This window comes from Megascapheus bottae, chromosome 25, assembly GCF_031878675.1.
Source record: "Megascapheus bottae isolate mThoBot1 chromosome 25, mThoBot2.hap1, whole genome shotgun sequence".
Lineage (NCBI taxonomy): Eukaryota > Metazoa > Chordata > Mammalia > Rodentia > Geomyidae > Megascapheus > Megascapheus bottae.
The window spans coordinates 16,398,514-16,419,404 of NC_143533.1; the positions used below are offsets into that span (position 1 = coordinate 16,398,514).

Below are 20,891 nucleotides of genomic sequence, written 5' to 3' on the forward strand. Positions count from 1 at the left end.
CACTTGGGGTTTTTTGCCCAAGGCGGGTGCTCTACTAGTTTAGCTAGTCCCACCTCCTCTTTTGTCTTTTCTGGTTAATTGGAGATAATTATCTCACAGATTTACAGATTTGTCTGTCTGGGCTGATTTGATCTTCAGATCTCAGCCTCCTGAATACTAGAATTACAGGCCTGAGTCTTTAGTACCTGTCTTTCTGTGTTATTTATTTTTCTTTTCTTTTTTTTGGTCTAAGACCTGGACTTGAAATGTTCTTTTTTTTTTTTTTTTTGGTCAGTTGTGGGGCTTGAACTCTGGACCAGGGCACTGTCCCTGAATACTTTAGCTCAATGCTAGCAATCTACCACTTGAGCCACAGTGCTACTTCCTTCGGTTTTCTGATGATTAATTGGAAATAAGAATCTCATGGACTTTCGTGTCTGGGCAGGCTTTAAATTGCAATCCCCAAATCTCAGCCTCCTGAGTGGCTAGAATTACAGATGTGAGCAACTGGCACCCAGGTTGAAATGATCTTAATGCTTTTGCTCATTGGCTAATATTCTGTCAACTGAGTCACATATCCAACCCCATTATTTTTAAAAAGCGCACCTAAAACTCTTCCTAGGTATGCTACTTAAATCTACATAAGGATGGTATTGGTGTTGTATCTGTATAGGTGATGTCCAGACAAATTACTTAATAAATCTCCAGAAAGGGAAAGTTGAGTGGCTATGTGGTTTAATTTCCTTTTTGTCTCTTACCCGTAGCGTTGGTTAGTATTAGTAGGATGAGGTTTTTTAAAGGGACCTTGTTATTCTAGAATTTAATATCCCATGATCTAATCAAGAGTTCTTGTGGAGATCAACTGACTTCTTTTAAACAGGCGCCTTCACCCATGTGACAGAAAACGTGAACGCTCTAGGAGTCTTTAATTATCCACTCCAGTCCAGTGGTATTTGTGAAAATGCTCCGTGTTGTTTAGATTCAGTAAATGCCCTGAAAACATTTTGGAACATTAGAAATGATTCATTACCTAACAACCTTTTGCAGAGTGACTCTTAGTTTCCTTTTAAAGATTATTTTTCTGTTTGTTTTTGGATTTTTTTGTCATTTACAGATTATTAGTTTTAAGCTGATGAACACTTTAAACTATAAGGAAATTCAGTATTTGTTGAAGATGGATTAGGTGTGGACCATCATTTATAGTAATGTAGATATGCCTTAGCTATGGGAAGTTCTCTCATCTAACTGCCTTTCCATGTTTTATACTCAAAAATGAAAAAACAAAAAACAATCAAGCCACCCAGATAGCATATTTAATTTAAAAGAGAATACTGAAATCAGAAGATACTTAGGGTATGGTGATGCATGCCTGTAGTTCAAGCTACTTGGGAGGCTAAAATAGGATGATTGTTAAGAGTTCAAAGTTTGAGACTGGCCCATCAAACACAGTGAAACTCCATCTCATAAAAACAAGTAAATAAAAATCAAAGAATACCTGTCACAACGATCGTAAATAGGTTAGCCTTGAAAACTGTGATCCTCCTCATTTCAGCCTCTGGAGTGGCTGGAGTGGCTGGGATTACAAGCATGCACCATTGCACCTGGCATGCTCAAGTCTTTTATTACTTTTTAATCATTCATCTGATTATTTCAATCTTCTTTGAGGTTTTGAACATTTTTGAAGATGGGACTTTTGAGTTCTTTTGTCTTTTAAACCCTTTGGATATCGCTGGTCTGGATTCAGTTCTTGAAGAGTTATGAATTTGTGAGGCATCATACTGCCTTTTTTCCCCCTCAAATTCATTGTGTTGTTCTGTTGTCCCTTAGTTGGGATGGATCTCTTCTATTTTGGCATGATAGCTTTCCTAAATAAGCAGCCATCTCTTAAGGGTTCAACCCCAGTACTTCTCAGAGATAAGGAAATGAAGCACAACAACAGCAACAACACCAAAACAAACCAGATACAGCACTGCAACATAATAAACAAAAACAAGCCTGGTGCCAGTGGCTCACACCTGTAATCCTAGCTATTCAGGAGGCTGAGATCTGAGGATTGCAGTTCAAAGCTAGCCAGGGCAGAAAAAGTCCCTGTGAGACTCATATCTCCAATTAACCACTCAAAAACTAGAGGTGGTGCTGTGGCTCAAAGCAGTGGACTGTGTACAGGCCCTGAGTTCAAGCCCTACAACTGACCAAAAAAAAAAAAAAAGAAGAAGAAGAGGAGGCGGAGAAAGGGCCAAGTATAAGGTTGAATGAAAGAAAGAACATAGGAACGAAATACAATGAATGAGAAAAGAATGGGATGAAAAAATTGCTTACAAAATCAAGAAGAAAATGTAAATGAAATTAAAAAGAGAAATAGAAAACAAAAACTTAAAATATTTTAACAATAAAATAAGAATATCATTTTTTAAAAAAGGACAGTTGGGAATGTGGCTTAGTGGTAGAGTGCTTGCCTGGCATGCATGAAGCGCTGGGTTCGATTCCTCAGTACCATATAAACAGAAAAAGAAGATGTTTAGTTCAACTCAAGTGGCAGAGTGCTGGCCTTGAGCAAAAGGATCTCAGAGACAGTGACCAGACCCTGAGTTCAAGCCCCAGGACTGCCCCCCCCCAAAAAATGTTTCTGTGTGGGGAAGACAAGGAATTGGTGACACTTTGCAGGTTCTGTCATATTGGAATCCCCAGGGGAGAACAGTTGGAGAAGGTGGAGTCATATGAGAGTCTATTTTAGACTGGCTATTTTCTCCTCTTGTCAGCAACAGGAATGGGCTTAAGGCCACTCACAAAAAGCCCACCGCAACTCCCTCCTCCCTCTCAGCTCAGGGTTTCTCCCATGTGATGCTCTGAGGAAGGACAGAGTCACAGAATATTGGTTTACTTAGTTTATTCATGTCTAGTCCAGAGGAAGAAAATAAAGAGCTGCTTAGCTCACACCCTGATCACCCCATTTTTATCTGTCTCCATGTGGTCCGACTTCGGTCTTCTTGTCAGATCACTCTGACTCTTCTCTCTCCCTTGTAGTCAACTAGCAGGAAAGCTGTCCAGCTACTTCCTCTTTATTATGCCTGTGTCTCCAAGTATCCTGCTGAATGAGCTGGGTTTTTGCTGAGTGAGTTATGTTCTTATAATTCCACTGATGAGTTCTGATTATATTCTGTTTCTCCTAAGGAAATTGTAGCCAGGAGAAACCTGCATAGCCCCATATTTAGACCCATTTTTTAATGATGAAATTGCTAATCACTGCTTCCTGCTTTTTTTTTGAGGTACTAGAGTTTGTACTCAGGGCTCTACTTCCAGTTTGGGGGTGGTTAATGGGGGATTTTCCTGGCCAGGCTAGCTTTGAACAGTGATCCTCAGATCTCAGCCTCCTGAGTAGCCAGGATTACAGCATGAGCCACCAGTGCCTAGCTTCTAATTTTGTATGCCTTAAGAAAAAAATTCATAGAATCTCAAATTTTGAAGTAGGAAGCCACCATAGAGGAGATGAAGAGAAAGAGCATCCTTCAGCAGTCTTTACAGGTGGAATACAGTTCTTACTTCCAGAGAGATCTGTGTTGAGCTCCAGGAAAGGTGGGACAAGTCACTGTCAGGATTGCCCGGCCATCCCCAGAACATGCGGGGGCACACATTTCTGCAGAAGCTCAGCTTGCTTGCAGTGCATTTCTCTTTCTAAATAATCTGTCAGCATTGACTGTTGGCTTAACTCTTAGCTCACACGCTCACATTCTTACATGGCCAACTATGAAGACTTCTAGGATCTAAAATAGGCTGACAACCCAGTTTTGATCTTCATTAAGACCTCTCCCTATCTTGTCACGTCCTCTCAATCCTGCTGAGCCCCGCACCACCATCATTCAGTCTCCATCCAGATGCTTTTCTCTGCAACTTTAGTCATACCATTGAATCCATGGGGCTGCCACAGTGGAGGGAAGTCAGGCTTAAATCCTGATCATTTCTCCTCCCCAGAAATTCTTGCTTCTAGTAGCTATCATCCCATCATGCAGTCATGTGTGCAGTCATGCAAGGAGATTTCTGCCATCATTTCCTCTGTGTTCTCTTAGGGTAGTTGAGGGTACCTGTCATTTGGGGTGGGTAACATGCATCTGATTTAATATTTATCTGTTATTTATTTCTGGTAATGGGGCTTGAACTCAGGGCTTCTTTTTCTTGCTTAGCTCTTTTCATGTAAGGCTGGCACTCTACCACTTGAGCCACAGCTCTACTTCCAGCTTACTTTTGCTGCTTAATTGGAGATAAAACGTCTCATGGACTTTTCTACAAAAGTCTTTCAGTTGAGAGCTCCATCTCCTGAGTAGCTAGGAGTACAGGCGTGATCCAGTGCTGTTCATCCCTATTTGTGCTTTTAGGTATAACAAACCCTGTGGTCTTGTTACCTAACCTATTATAAAAGCATTGAAAATATCAGTGCTGGGCCGGGAGTTTGGCCTAGTGGTTAAAGTGCTTGCCTAGCATGCACGAAGACCTGGGTTCGATTCCTTGGTACCACATACATAGAAAAAAGCCGGAAGTGGTGCTGAGGCTCAAGTGGTAGAGCTCTAGCCTTGAGAAAGTCCAAGGACAGTGCTCAGACCCTGAGCTCAAGCCCAGGACTGGCAAAAAAAAAAAAAACCCAAAAAAACAAAAACAAGAAAATATCCGTGCTGCAAAGCAGAATTTGTGGGTTTTGGTGAAATAGTTTTTTTTTTATGGTGTTTGCTTGATGAAAAGTCTACAGGTCCTTGAAGCTTTGGGCAGAGGGACAGGTAGCACAGATGATACAAATAGATGTCAGCATTAATGACTCAGACTCTTTCATATCTGTACATGTTCAGCAGCCCCCTGACAGGAAATGCTATTTCATTTGGTCAGTCAGTTTTATAGGTTTAAGTTTGACTGACTGGGCTACTGTTTTCACTCAGGCTTAGAGTCAATACCGAATTAAACTATTTACCATTCTCTTCTATGGCTTCTTTCATGCCTGACCCTCTTTCTGTCTTACCATGTGGCATTCCTTCACACTTACTTGAAACTTCTAGAACTCTAGTTCCTAAGATTCATGCATTTTATTTGTGGTTGGCTGAACAATGGTAGAAGATGAGGCCAGCTCTCCTGAACACAGATGCCAAATTCTCCAAGGTCTAAGTCAGGTTCACCATTTCAGAAAAGTTCACTGAGCCTGCTGAATAGAGACTGGACAAGGGAAATCTTGACCAAGACTGTTGCTAGCAGCAGCAGGGGTCATGGTGAGGACTTGGGTGTGAATAGAGGAAGAAGTGGGTAGGGAGGGGAGCCTGGATCTAGCCCAGTATTGCTGCTGGGGTTTCCTCACACGAAGGAGAGGAGAGGTAACACTAAGATACTGAGGTAACTAGCCTAGTTGAAGTGCTTGTCCGTTTTAAAGATGTGGTACAACAGAAGAGGTTCATTCATTCACTTGAGTGTCATTAATTCATTCACTCATTTGGTCATGCATTTATTATTTATTAGCTTATGTTAGTTATTCAGGGGAGGTTTCGTTGTTATGTTTCCACTCATGTCTCTAATACATTCCAATCAATCTCAGCCTTTCCAGCTCTGTCCTCTTGCCCACTTCCCCAAACAATTTCACCAGGTTTCCTTCTTTTGTTTTCATGGTCGCAAATGCTCTGTTTCAATCATATTCATCTTCTTCCATCTTCTTTAGCCCAGCCCCTCCCACAGAGCCTGTTTCCCTTCCCCTGCCCTTCCCACATCGCCTTATTGATCAACTTTCATCGAGGGTCCTTATGCTGTTTACATATACAATTAGTCACTCTTTTTTTTTTTTCAGAAGAAATGTATTTGAAAGGAAATGGGATAAAAGTTCTATGAGGAGACTTGTTAAACTTAATATGCCTATGAGAGTGTTTGTAGATGATTATTCAGGTCTGGTGGTCTGAAGTTCATTGGAAAGGTCTGAGCTAAAGAGAAATTCTGCCTCTTAACTCTCTACCCTTCTATCCTCAGCCTCCTGACTGCTGGAATTTCAGGCTGTGTCACCATACCTGGCCTTACTAAGCATTTTGGAGTGAGAGGTCTTCCTTGATTTGAGTCTTGATCCCATCAATGATTAGCTGACTGACTTTGGGGCCAGTTATTTAAAAATCTCTCAGAGTTTTTGTTGAGCAAGGGATATCTGTAGTAACAATTACAAAACAAATTTCAAGAATTAAGTAAAAGCCAGGCACCAGCAGCTCATGCCTGCAATCCTAGCTACCCAGGAGGCTAAGGTCTGAGGATCAGTGTTCAAAGCCATCATTGGAAGGAAAGTCTATAAGATTATATCTCCAAAGTAGTGCTGTGACTAAGTGGTGGAGCATTAGCCTTGAACACAGAGATGTTCTGGGACAGCGCCCAGGCCCTGAGTTCAAGTCCTAGGACTGGCAAAAAATTTTTTTAAATTATGTAAAAGGAAAAAAAATATAGGACTTCAAACTAATCCAATAAACCCTTGAGATTACAGTCGTCAATACAATTCCTTTCGCCTTCAATTATTTTACTTAATTAGAATTTCATAATATATCTACAAATATCACTAGCTAACTATAGGTGGAAATAGTAATTTTGCATGGTATGCACATTAAAGCTGTTCTTATAAAGTGAGACCTAGTTCCGAAAATAATCTTTTCAGGAATCTTGAACTTCACTATCTAAAAATATTCATTTCAGAGCTCTGCCATCTTACATTAAAACCCTAGAGAAATAAAATTATCCAAAGTTTTACAACCTTAATTGCTACACCACCCATTGATTTCCAAGGTCTTTCTCGCCCTTTCTTTTTCTTCCTTTCTTTCTCCCTCCCCTCCCCTTCCCCCTCCCCCTCCCCTCCCTCCCCTCCCCTCCCTCCCTCCCTTCCCTCCTTCCTTGTGTATGTGTGCATATGCCAGTACTGGAGCATGAACTCAGAGCCTAGGCACTGTTGCTTAGCTTTTTCACTCAAAGCTAGTGCTCTACCACTTGAACCACAGCTCCACTTCCACTTTTTTGGTTGTTAATTGAAGTTAAGAATCTCACACTTTTCTGCTCTGTCTTTGAATCTCTACCCTCAGATCTCGGCCTCCTGAGTCATTAGGATTACAGATGTAAGCCACTGGCTCCCATCTTGTGCTGCCCGCTCTATTTCCAAGTGCCTGACATATCAGGCACAACCGCATTTGGGACACGCCTCAGGGTTTCCTGAGTGGGGAAATGCAAGTTAGCAGAACTTGTAGTGAGTCATCTACTTTCATCAAGGACCTCTTCAGGGTGTCCTTGTGGTAGGATGAATACAAAAAGAATGATGGGAGGGTTGCACTGCAACTCACCCAGTGCCATGGGGCCAGGTGAGCCAGCATAGCTTAATACCCTCTCTGGTCCAGGCAAGATCCCCCAAACCTGCCTTTCCAGTACACTTGCTTTAGACATTGCCACAGTGACCTCATCCCAGCCAGCCAAGCTCATCAAATTGTATTGTGCAGGTTACATATGGCTTGTTTCCCTAGCAAGCTATTATGTAACTCCAATCTGTGCGAGTGTTATTTTCTCAGATTTTGACTATTACAGAATTCAGCCTGACTTTGTTTTGCCCTGTCATTTCCAATGCAGTAGTTCATTTGAATTCTCACACATCTTTGGGTATGTGGTTGCATCCGAATTTTGTCAAGTTTTCTTGCCCTCCATTTCTTTTTTTTTTTTTAATTGTTGGGATAATGGATAGAGGGGTTACAGTTACATTTGTCAGGTAGTAAGCGCATTACTTCTCACACATTTTGTCCCCATTTCCCTACCCACACCCCTAACCCTCCATTTCTTCTACAGATTTTTTTGTTTGTTTCTGTGGCTTGAACTCAGGGCCAGGATGCTGTCCTTTAGCTTTTTCACTCAAGGTTGGCATTCTGTCTCTTGAGCCACAGCTCCACTTATAGCTTTTTACTGTTCAATTGGAGATGAGCATCTCATGGACTTTCCTGCCCAGGCTGGCTTCAATCTCAGCTTTCTGAGTATCTAGGATTATAGGCCAGTTTTTTCTTTCTTTTTTGTATATTTAATCTGATCATAGATCCCAAACGCTGTTTTTTTCCTCTCCTACCAGTTCTTACATCATCTTTTCCTCGACTCTCTTTTCTGAATCTCTGACTCATTCCTGACTCAACCATGCTTTTGGCCTTCAACCCTGGTATGGCTCCAAGGAAAATCCTGAGTTAAGCCTGTGGGGCTGACTCTGCTGCTTCTTACCCCAATTTCCTCAGCTTTCCTCCTCCCCTGCCCTCTCCTGGTCTTAAATAAAATGAGTGTAATATATATGCCATGTACAAGGAACCATTAGAGGAGGTTGACACATGCCTACATAATTAAAATATGGATAGCAGATTCATGAGTCACTTTCATAAAATAAGGAGAGACAAAGACTAGAGTTGTGTGAATGGAAAGGTAGGAACGGGGAGCAGTGTGAGACAGCCTCAACCTTTATAGTAACCACAGCAGGGCTTACCTACGTGACGGGGCCTTCCCTTTTCACTGGAGCCGTGTCTCGTCTAGTTGGCCTTGGCTAAGGGCTTCTTTTCCTCACTGCTTCTGTCATCCACAAGTTCAAAGCTTCCTCCTTCCTTCCCTTCCCCCCTCACTCCCTCTCTCCTTCCTTCCCTCCCTCCTCTTCTTTCCCTCCTCCTCTCCTTTCTTTAGTCTTTTTCTTGGTTTTGGTGGGTTGTAGGGCTTGAACTCAGGGCCTGGGCACTGTCCTTGAGCCTCTTTGTGTACAAGGCTAGCATTCTACTCCTTTAGTCACAGTGTAACTTCCAGATTTGGAGTGGTTAATTGAAGATAAGCATCTCTAGGGGACTTTCCTGCCTAGGCTGGCTTTGAACCACAATTAGGGTTACAGGTGTAAGCCACCAGTGCCACGCTTTCTTCTTTTTTCATACCAGGGTCTTAAGCTTCCTTGGCTTTCTTGCTGACAGCTGACATCCTACTACTTGGGCTATGTCTCCATCTAACTTTTTGCTGATTATTTTAGGAGATGATATCTTAAACACTTTTTTTTTGCCTAGGCTGGCTTCATATGGCAGTCCTCCAGGTCTTGGCATTCTAAGTTGGTAGGTTGAAAGGCATGAGCCACCAGTACCCTATTTATCCTGTTTCTGATTCCTGCCTGACTCTCACTTCTGTGTCCCCGTTCTAGGATCCATGTGATTTAGTGACTTTGTCTTCTTACCTTCTCTACCCTGTTATGACAGTGTCCTGTATATCCATTGTTCATGTGCCCAGATAAATTTAGTCCTATCTTTCAGGCTTTTTTACCTTGGGGAGTCAGGAAAGAGGGCTGGGGAAAGGAGGGTTGGAAGGCAAGAGAAGGAGTCTTTCAGCACCTCAGTATATGAGCAAGACTGACACAATTCTGACATAGTTCTGATCTTGTTAAAGAAGCCATGAAAAGAACAGGCTGGCTTCTGCCCTGTTTCTCCTTGGGTAGTTTCACAAAAGATACAGATAAAGAGGTAATTGGTTATCAGGGTGGTGTTTAGTGTTTAAGTATCTTGCCTCTGGTGCTTGTAAGTGCCCAGGCCTCTCTCCACTTTATCTTTATGGGTTGTTAACAGCTTGCTCTTAGAAATCTAGCCCTTGGCAAAGCATGTACTCATTGCAAAATCTTTGTGGAAATCGGAGCTAGAGTTCTCTGCTCAGTAGGAACACAAAAGCACTTCTTTCTAGACTCTTATCCTATTTCGGCTCAGGTCACTCGTCATACAAGTTCTCTGGGTTTGTCTATTTGAGGGTTTCATTAGTAAAGGTAATAGGTCATCTCATGATTCTGAATGTCATATATTTGTCTCTCCTGGAACTAGTAAACTCTTCTGGAGAAAGTTACAAAAATACTGACTTTGTAAAGTATAGCAAGAGTGGATACATTGAAATGCTTATTGCTAGGTACTTGTGGCTCATAACTGCAAATGATAGCTACTCAAGAAGCAGAGAACTGGAGGATCACAGTTCAAAGCCAGCATGGACAAAAAAATTTTTTACTAGACTGCCTCTCCAAAATGATCAGCAAGAAGCTATGCTGGAGGCATGGCTCAAGTGGTAAATCACCAGCCATTAGTAAATACTCTGAGTGAGCTCAAGGCCCTAAGTTAATACCCCAGTACCACTGTTACAAAAACAAAACAAGAATACTTGTTTAATGAGTAAAAATTTAAGAATATATAAAATAATTATATGTAAAATTTCAATAGTACATATTTTGTACACATATGCCATTCAATTTATTGTCTGTGGACCTAGGAGAAAAGCTATAAAAAAATTTAGGTATTGCTTCCTACAGAAAAAAATGACTTAAAAACGATCCATCCCTGTGCTTATATATTGTTTTATATCCTTCACAAAATTTTTATGTGACAGTCTCTGAGAAAGACTACTTTTGCCATCACCTCTATTTTCTAATTGCCGGAAGAAAAGGCCAATATGCTAGCCTTTGATTAGAACCTGTAGCCCACTGCTCATTTTGGCAGCACGTATACTAAAACTGGAAGGATACAGAGATTAGCCTGGCCCTGGTGCAGGGATTGGCACACAAATTTGTAGAGTGTTCCCTGTTTTATTTCTTCTCTGACACTGGGTTTTTGTCTCAGTGAACCCAGGGCCTTGGGCATGTTGGGCAAGCGTTGGACCACAGAGCAACACAGTCAGTTCGTCAGTTCCAAACTGACTGTGGGTGTGGGGCGGGGGGTCCTGTTGCTTGAACTCAGGGCCTGGACACTGTTCTTGAGCTTTCTCAAGGCTAGCACACTACCACTTGAGCCACAGCACCACTTCTGGCTTGTGTGTGTATGTGGGGGGGGGGGTATGGAGGAATGGAACCCATGCATGCTAGGCAAGCACTCACTCTACCAGTAGGCCACACTCCAAGCCCCAAACCAGAACTTCTTTCTTCTTTTTTTTCTTTTTTTCTTTTTCTTTCTTTTCCTCTTCCTCCTCCTTTTTTTTTTTTTTTTTTTTTTGGTGGGCCATGGGGCTTAGAACTCTGGGCCTGGGCACTGCCCCTGAGCTCTTCAGCTCAAGGCTATCGCCCTATCCTTGATCCAAGCCCATCGCCCTACCCTTGATCCAAGCCCCACTTTCTGTTTTCTAGTGATTAATTAAAGTGTTTCAGTTTCTTTACTGCCCGAGCTGGCTTGGAACCACGATCCTCAGATCTCACCCTCCTGAGTAGCTAGGATTACAGGCATTAGCCACTCTGCCTGGCTAGAAACTAGGACTCTGTTAGTCCTTAATTTCAGTTACTTTTAATACTCTTTGTTCTGTAAATAATTCAGATTACAAGGGGGTTTGTTGTTGTTTGTTTGGTGCTAGTCCTGGGCTTGAACTCGGTGTCTAAGCACAATACCTGAGCATTTTTGCTCAAGGCTAACACCCTACCACTTAAGCTACAGCTCCACTTTTAAATATATTTTTTGGTGGTTAATTAGATATAAGAGTCTCACAGGCTTTCCTGACCTGGCTGGCTTTGAACTGCAGTAGTTAGATCTCAGCCTTTTGAGTAGGATTATAGGGGTGTGCCACCAGCACCCAGAGTAAGTTACAAGTTTTTATGATTATTTAATAATAAGAGAAAATAAAATTATTGGGTGAGTCTTTATAGAACTCTATAATTAGAAGTAATTTTTTTAAAAATTTTGAGACTCTTAAAACAAACACTAAGCACCATCTGTGTCAAGTACTGTTCTGAGTACTGGATGTATTGTTGATCAGCATACACAGAACTTATGTTCTAATGAGGAAAGAAAGAAGTAAACAAACAATAACATCACAGTAAGTAATTACAGATGGTTATAACACTCTAAAGTGGGTATCAACGTAAACATACTTGTAATCCTTGCTAAGGAGGAGGTTGAGATCTAAAGGATTGGGATTAGAAATGAATTTAGGCAGAAAAGTCCGTTAGACTTTATCTCCAAAAATATAACCAGCAAAAAGTTGGACTGGAGGCGTGACTCAAGTGGTAGACCACTAGCTATGAACAAGAAAGCCACATGAGAACATATGATCCTGAATTCAAGCCCTTGTACTTGTAAAAATAGATAAGTAAGTACATACATACATACATACATACATACATACATACATACATACAGTTAAAGGTAGAGGTAAACAAAGATACCAGTGTAGGCCACAGACCAGAATTAGTGAGGCCTGTGTCAGCCATATTATATCATTAAAAAAAAAATGTGGTATAGAAGTAGCCTTGAGCTGAAATGCCCAGGAACAGCTCCCAAGCTCAGAGTTCAAGCGCCTTGACTGAAAAAAAAAAAAAAAGGTTATTAAGGAGTTGTACAAAGGGGCTACAATTTCACAAATCAGGTAGTAAGTACAGGAGTTCTTAGACAATGTCACCCTTGCTCCCCCCGCCACACAAATTGCATAGTTCATTTTTTACATAGTGTATATTGAATACAATGATTACATTTGTTCACACTTCTCTCCGTTACTGTGTACCCCTTTTGTTCCTCCAAAAGAAAATAACAAAAAACAAAACAACAGACACCCATACCCACAATGTTTTTATTTCCTGGAATTTGTTTTGATAAATAGTACTTTAAATGTTCAGAGGACCACAAGACTTTGGGTCCTTTGTGTGTGTGTGTGTGTGTGTGTGTGTGTGTGTGTGTGTGTGTGTAAATGCATAAGAGCCCTGTATAAATTATCATGTCCAGATTTATTTTTAGATCTAGCTTCCACATAGAAAACATGTGCCATTTGTCTCTCTGAGCTTGGCTTATTTACCTCACCATAACAAGATTTATCCTAGGTCCATCCATTTCCCTGCAAATGACAGAATGTTCTTTCTAAGTAGCAAGTAGAATTCTATTGTTTATGTGTACCACAATTTTGTGCCACTTTTTTTTATCCACTCATCTATTATAAGACATCTAGGCTTTATATACTTAGGCTATCATGAATAGCACAGGTAGTTCTATGTTTAGTTTAATGAGAAATCTCTAAATGGCCATCCAATGCAATAACCCAATGCAATAGGGTTCTTGTAGCCCACATCCCTGCCAGCATTTGTTATTGTTTGAATTCTCCATGTTGGCAAACTTAATTGGGGTGAGATAGAACCTCAGTGTTACTTTGATTTACATTTCTTGTATGGTAGGGATGTCGAACATTTTGTTATGTGTCTATTTGCCATTTTCACTTCTTCTGAGAAGTTTCTCTTTAGCTCCTTTGCCCATTTATTGATGCATTTATTGGGGTTTTTTTTGGGGGGGAGATAATTTCGTGAGCTTGTTCTATATTTTGGAGAGTGGGCCCTTGTTGAATATATTGCTGATAAAGATCTCCCAGCCTGTTAGCTATGATAAATTTATTCCCTTTTCTTTGCCAATAGAATCGAGAATGTCCTACTTTCTTTTTTTATCTTCAAAAAGTTGAACACAGAGGTTTTAGTTTAATCTGTCCGTTTATGTATATATTATATTTTGATTGGTGCCATCCCATCCAACATTGTCTCCTCATCTGTCCCATCCTCTTTCCACCCATCTCAGGTTTCCCAGTTTCATTTTATTTTATTTTATTTTGCAAGTTCTGGGGCACGAACTCAGGGCCTGAGCACTGTTCTTCAGCTTTTTCAAGGCTAAAGCTCTACCACTTGAGCCACAGCACCACTTGCGTTTTTTTCTATGTATGTGGTACTGAGGAATTGAACGAGGCTCCCAGTTCCATTTTAAAAGTAGTATATCATGTTTCAAGTGCCATTTGTTCATGAAACTGGATATTAGGACCTATTGTGCACTGTGTGTGTGTGCGTGTGTGTGTGTGTGTGTGTGTGTGTGTGTGTGTGTGTGTGTGTGTGTGACTGGGGATAGAACTCAGAATCTTGCCCTTGCTAAACAGACTTTCTACTGCTGAGCTATACCGTTAGCCCTTTTCTTGATTGGTTATGTTTAACTTCAAGTCTTGCTTCCTGTCCAGCAAATGCACTACAAGTTTCTTGTAATGATGCATGTACTACCAGGCCCAGCTTCTTCCACTGAGATGGTGTCCTATGGGTTTTCTGCTAGGCTGGCCTAGAAGTGAAATCCCCCTCTTTCACATGCAGCTAGGATGCTAGGTGTGCACCATCACATCCAGCTACCAGTTCAGCATAGGTCTTGTGAAGTTTTCTGCCAAGCCTGGGTTTGAACTTAGAAATGACAACATCTGAAGTAGTGAGGTATAACCTACTGGCACCCAGCTTATGCACGTATTTTGTTTTATTTTTAAGTAAACAAGAATAAGTTAATTTGAAAGTGAAAGGAAAGCTGCAGAGGGGTCCAGAGAGGAGTCCAAAGGGGTCCTGTTGGAAGGTGGTTATAATAGTAAGGAGTTTCTTCCCTATCTTCTCCCCTCTGCTTTGCTCGGATTGCTTTAGGGCTTGCATGCGCACCTGCCCAAGCTCTTTTCATTGATTGAGAAGACACCAAGAGCATTATGGGAAGAAGCATTCCAGTGGGAACCTGAGACACTAGAGGAACAAGAAGTGCCATACATTATGTCTGCCACCTTTATCCTACAAACACTATATTTAAGGAAAAATTTATCTATTCAGACTCTCCCTTTAAAATGTGTATATACAAACCAAGTCTCATCCGCCTAAAAGACCCTTCCTGGAGGCCCAGACCCCACTCTGCCCCCTTTCAGCATGAAGTAGCCTAGGGTCATCATCAAGCCTGTTTAATGACCCGAGAGTGGGGAAGGGGAGAGAGAATGGGAACTCACACTTTAATTCTGGCTTTTTTCTCCCAGAATAAATTTGAGTATAATTCAGGAATGATCGTGCTGCTGGGGCTAAACACTGGTGCTAGTGCTGGCTAACTTTTTGACCTTTATTCATTTGAAAGCTTAATTGCCCAAGGGCATTGTGGCACATATCTGTAAACTCGGCCCTTGAGAGGCATCGGTAGAAGGATTGAGTTCAATACCGGGCTGGGTTACATAGCAAAGTCCTATCTCAAAACAAACCAAGAGCTGGATGCTGCTGGCTCATACCTCATAATCCTAGCTACTCAGGAGGCTAAGATCTGAGATTTGTGGTTCAAAGCCAGCAAAAGGCAGGAAAGTCTTACAACTGACTATCAATCCATCAATTTACATATCAGCTAAAGTTACTTTAAAAACGAATTGTTTTATTAAAACCAAGGGATTTACAAGTGTGAGCCACCAGTGCCTTGCTAAAATGATTTATAAGGGAAAAAGAATGTCCATATATAAATTGAAAAAGGAGGGCCGGGAGTTTGGCCTAGTGGTTGAAGTGCTTGCTTACCATGCATGAAGACCCGGGTTTGATTCCTGGTACCACATACATAGAAAAAAGCCAGAAGTGGTGCTGAGGCTCAAGTGGTAGAGCTCTAGCCTTGAGAAAGTCCAAGGACTGGCAAAAAAAAAAAAAAAAAAAATTGAAAAAGGACACATGGTTACATTTTGCCATTAATCAAAATGGTGGGACAAAGGACAAAGGGTGAACCCATGCAGCAGTGTTACTCACAAGACAAGGGAATTGGGTAGGAGGAAAACAAGGGAGGGGGTAACCAGAAATGTACTCATTACCTTACGCATGCAAATGTAACCCTGCTGTATATCACCTTGACAATAAAATTAACGAAACAAAACAAAAAGTGAAGCTAGGCTCTAGTTGCTCATGCCTATAATTCTACCTACAGAGTAAGTTGAAATCTGAGTTTTAAGTTAACTGGGGCAGGAAAGTCTGTGAGACGTCTTTCTCCAATTAACCACCAGAAAGCTCTACTTCCAGCTTTCTGGTGTAGAGTACCCTGGCCTTGTGCTTAAGTCCTAAGTACATACACACACACCACATACATACACAAAAACAAGTCATAACATGTTTTATATATGAGTGTAAAGCAATTTGCTAGTTTAACATGTTTTCTTTTTTTTCTCTTCTAGTTTGCCAGGGTTTGGATACCTGATCCTGAGGAAGTTTGGAAGTCAGCAGAGTTGCTCAAAGATTATAAGCCTGGAGATAAAGTCCTCCTGCTTCACCTGGAGGAAGGAAGGGTAAGATACATGTTTATTTGGTTATTTATTTTATTTAGACAAGATATTGCTATGTCACCTAGAGTGGCCTTGAACTTGCAGAGGCAATTGCTATGTCACCTAGAGTGGCCTTGAACTTACAGTCCTCTTGCCTCTGCTGCATGATGTTGGGATTACAGGCATACACCACCATGTGCAGCTCACAAACACTGTGAATATACATTAAGATGTCCTTGTTTCTGCCAATGTTTGTGACATGAGAAAAGGCGGGAAATTAGAACACTTAAGAGCTGAGAAGCAAATCAGAAATAGGTAACAAGCACAGTGCCTGGGCCTGTTTCACATCCACTGCCATGACTGATCCAGACGTTGTATATTTTGTTTTCAGGATTTAGAGTATCGTCTAGATCCAAAAACAAAGGAGCTGCCTCATTTACGAAATCCAGACATCCTCGTTGGTGAAAATGACCTCACAGCCCTCAGCTACCTTCACGAGCCTGCTGTGCTCCATAATCTCCGAGTCCGTTTTATTGACTCCAAACTTATTTATACATACTGTGGTAAGTATATCCCACTGAGGGCATTGTGCACTCACTCTGCTAATGGCCAAAACATTGCAAATATGTAGAGCCCGGGAAAAGCAGGCTGTGGTTAGACTTCCTCTGATGACAAATATGACTCAGAGTTATCAGAAAGAGTTTCTAGTATTCATTTAGCTAAGTTGCATTTCATGCAGTATTAAGTCATTCATGAATAGATGTAATTTCACTTAACATAAAAAGCACTAGGCCCGGGGGGTGTGGGGGGGAGAGGGAAATGGGTACCAAGACATGTGAAAGGGTATCAATGTATGTGAATTAATGCACCTTCTATCTGGCAAATATCATGTAACCCTTTTACTAATTACAATAAAAAAAAAAAGCACTAGGCCCATCTTTTGGATTTTACACCCACAGAAGTCCTATGTCATACCTAATGTCAAATTTACCAGTTACTTTAATTGCTTATATAAAAAACAAACCAAAACTGCCTGAAGAGTAGATGTCCAGGGGTTTACTTTGGGAGCAGGTTCAAGTTTAGTGCAATTGTTTCTCAGTTACTCAAAAGTGTAGGACAGACTTCGATTTTCTTTCTCTCTGTCTCTCTTTCTCTTTCTCTTTCTCTCTGTCTCTCTGTCTCACTCTCTCTCTGTCTCTTCCTTCCTTCCTTCCTTCCTTCCTTCCTTCCTTCCTTCCTTCCTTCCTTCCTTCCTTCCTTCCTTTCTTTGTCGGAGGCTTGAACTCAGGGCCTGGACACTGTCCTTGAGGTTTCTCAAGGCTAATGCTCTACCATTTGAGCCACAGTACCACTTCTGGCTTTTTCTGTGTATGTGGTACAGAGGAATTGAACCCAGGGTTTTGTGTAAGCTAGACAGGCACTCTACTGCTAGGCCATGCACCTGGCCTATATATATCTTGAACTCAGGGCCTGGGCACTGTCCCTGAGCTTCTTTGGCTCAAGGCTGATACTCTACCACTTGAGCCACAGCACCATTTCTGACATACTTTTCTTGGGGTAAACCTTTTTGTTCCTGCTGGCAGGGCCCCACTTTTTGTTGGTTAGTTGGAGATTGGCTCTTACAGACTTTTCCTGGCTGGCTTTGAACCATGATCCTCTGGATCTCGGCCTCCTAAGTAGCTGGGATTACAGGTATAAGCCACCAGTACTTGGCTGATGGGGTTTTGACTGTAAAAAGCCAACCAGTTGGATATGAATTCAATTGAAATGAAGTTTTACATTGACCGTCTTGCTGTATCCAGTTTCAAGTATCTTCTCGAATGTCATTGACATTTTTTTGTGTTTTCCTTCTGTCAGGAATTGTCCTAGTAGCTATAAATCCTTATGAACAGCTGCCCATCTATGGAGAAGACATCATCAATGCATACAGTGGTCAGAATATGGGGGACATGGATCCCCACATCTTTGCAGTGGCTGAAGAAGCTTATAAGCAAATGGCCAGGTTAGTAGGAGCTTTTATGGCCTTTTTTTTTTTCCTGGTCCTGGGGCTTGAACTCAGTTCCTGGGCACTGTCCCAGAGCCTCTCTGTGCTCAAGGCTAGCATTCTACCACTTGAGCCACAGTGCCACTTCCAGCCTTTTCTGTTTATGTGGTACTAAGCAATGGAACCCAGGGCTTTGTGTATACTAGGCAAGCACTCTACCACTAAGCCGTATTCCCTGCCCTTTCATTATCTCTTTTTTGGCTTCCATTGTGGTTCATGAATACCTCTCTGCTAAACCACAGATATTTTAAGATGATTAGCCATGCATAAATCTCAGATGGTTTGCATTTTTATTAAATACTAAAGGAATATACAAGTTTTTTGGTTTGTTTTTGTTCTTATGGGAAGTCTTTTGCTAGATCTTTTTACTTGAGGCTAGCATTCTACCACCTGAGCCGCAACTCTACATCTGGCTTTTTGCTGATTAATTGGAGACAGGAATCTCCCAGACTTTTCTGTCCAGGACTGGCTTTGAACTGGGATCCTCAGATCTCAGCCTCCTGAGTAGCTAGTATTACAGGTGTGAGCTGCCAGTGGTACAAGGCTCTGTTCTTTTTTTTAGTCTATAAGTAGTTACTTGTAATTGTTTCTTCCTACAGTGTTACAGGAGGGACAGAGAGAGAGAGAGAGAGAAAGAGAGAGAGAGAGAGAGAGAGAGAGAGAGAGAGAGAGAGAGAGAGAGAGAGAGAGAGAGAGGGAGAGAGAGTGAGTTTAGTCTCTCGGGGTGAGTCACAGTCAGCAGCAGGCAGCCCCAGAGGAGTTATTCTTCTTTGTCTTACAGAGATGAGCGAAATCAGTCCATTATTGTAAGTGGAGAATCTGGGGCAGGAAAAACCGTCTCTGCTAAGTATGCCATGAGATACTTTGCCACTGTGAGTGGCTCTGCCAGTGAGGCCAACGTGGAGGAGAAGGTCCTAGCCTCCAACCCCATCATGGAGGTATGAAAGTTGTGCTCTCTAGTTTCGTATGAAGAAGCATGCTGAAAAAATAAAATAAAAATTGTTGAGCACAGCACATGTCAAAAAGTGTCAAATTACGAAAAACCTTTTCTCCCTGTTCATAAAAGATCTAGGGATACTAAACGGTCCTTAAAGACAGACATTTTTAGTGAAGCCCAGCTAGAGAGGAATCTGCTTTAATTCCTAACACTACATTTTAAACCAACAGAAAGTTACCTGTTGAGCTGATAGACTTATCACCCTGATAGCTGCTAATTAAAGTACATTCAGAGTTCATTTTCTATGCTTGGACAATGTAGTTAGCCATAAATTGTAATTTTAATATTTTTCCTAAATTCAAATTATAACTTGGGTGAACCATGATTTCATACGCATTTTTCTTTTTGTTTTTATTGACTTTATCACATGAATAGCTCAGTGGAGATACTTGGTAATGATAAAGTTTTTTTTTTTTGCATTACTAGGGTTTGAACTCAAGGCTTTGTGCTTGCCAGCGGGGCTAGTCCACCTGAGCTGTGGTTCCTTAGTCATTAACTATATATGGGTTCATTTTGAGGGGTGGTGGTCATGGGACTTGAAGTCTGGGCCTGGGCACTGTCCCTGAGCTCTTTAGCTCAGGACCAGTATTCTACCACTTAAGCCCTAATACCACTTCTGGTTTTCTGGTGATTGATTGAAGATAAGAGTTTCACAGACTTTTTGTGCCCAGGCTGGCCGTGAACCTCGATCCTCAGATCTCAGCCTCCTGAGTAGAACTATAAGTTCTTGAGCATAGAAGATCTATGAAAATACATTGTCATTTTGAAAGTCAAACACATATACAAAGTTGATATGCCTATGCTGAAGGCAGTGGCATTGGTTGCATTGAGAATTTGATATTTTAAGATTTATAACTGGAGGAATATTTATTAAATGCCTCTAAGAAAGTTATAGTTTTATAAGAAAATGGGGGGAGGGAGTGTGTGGTGGTTCATGCTTGTAATTCTAGCTACTCCAAGAGGCAAAAATAGGAAGCATGTGAATTTTAGTACAGCTTAGGCAACGTTAGTGGCTGGAAGTGTGGCCTAGTAGTAGAATACTTGCCTAGCACGCATGAAGCCTTGGGTTTCATTCCTTGGTACCACATACCCAGAAAAGGCCAGAAGTGGTGCTGTGACTCAAATAGTAGAAAGTTAGCCTTGAGAAAGCTCAAAGGTAGTATCTAGGCTCTAAGTTCAAGCCCCAGGACTGGGAAGAAAAAGGAAAAGGACCAGAGGCATGGCTCAGGTTGTAGAGTATTTGCTGAGGTCTTGGGTTCAATCCCTAGGACTAATAGAGAGATGCGGGGGAGGGAGTGAGGGAAACAGAGAGGGAGGGAGAGAAGGATGGAGAAACAAAGAAGGGAGAAGAGAGATGAGGGGAAGAGAAAGAGAAAAGAAAATGGAGGAAAAAAATGAGTTTTCTTAAGTGGAAATTAGCTTGAACATGCAAAAACCTCTGTTGTTTAAAATTCCCGATGGATCTGTTTTTATATCCTGTCTTTTTCCTTTGTCAAGCATTATTTATCAGCTAACCACAGACGGAGTTAGCACTGGCCCGGTACATGTGGTGTTTCAATAATCTGTGCAGAGGTAATTGTGCCTGGTTTGCAGTGCTGTGTGTGACACCTTGAGTCACAAAACTGTGACCTCTTGTCTATAGGGCTTCCCTCTAGACATGCAGGGGTGGGGAATATACAGCCTGAGGGCCACATAAGGCCTGTGAAATATGATCCTGAATAGGACAGATACCTGTGTGCTTCCTCAGCTGCCTAAGGATTTTCCACTTGTATTGATAATTTTTGTAACCCTTTATTGTTGTTATAAATGTCACAATAATGCCACTCCCTTAAGAGCAATATGATT

The 20,891-nt window shown here is 41.5% G+C and overlaps 1 protein-coding gene and 1 non-coding gene across 5 annotated transcripts in view; both read left to right on the top strand.

Annotated features, from left to right (window-relative positions):
- The window catches only part of Myo5a (myosin VA), a 110,350-nt gene that overhangs the window by 16,064 nt on the left and 73,395 nt on the right, over positions 1 to 20,891 (top strand). For all 4 annotated transcript variants that reach the window (XM_090358392.1, XM_090358393.1, XM_090358394.1 and 1 more), the window contains exons 2-5: positions 15,919 to 16,029; positions 16,397 to 16,568; positions 17,863 to 18,007; positions 18,831 to 18,987. In XM_090358392.1, coding sequence (XP_090214518.1) covers positions 15,919 to 16,029; positions 16,397 to 16,568; positions 17,863 to 18,007; positions 18,831 to 18,987 — 585 coding nt within the window. The remainder of the gene's footprint in view (positions 1 to 15,918; positions 16,030 to 16,396; positions 16,569 to 17,862; positions 18,008 to 18,830; positions 18,988 to 20,891) is intronic.
- LOC150046462 (U6 spliceosomal RNA) lies at positions 10,469 to 10,573 on the top strand. The gene has a single exon (XR_016532643.1). It is a non-coding gene; the product is annotated as a U6 spliceosomal RNA (small nuclear RNA).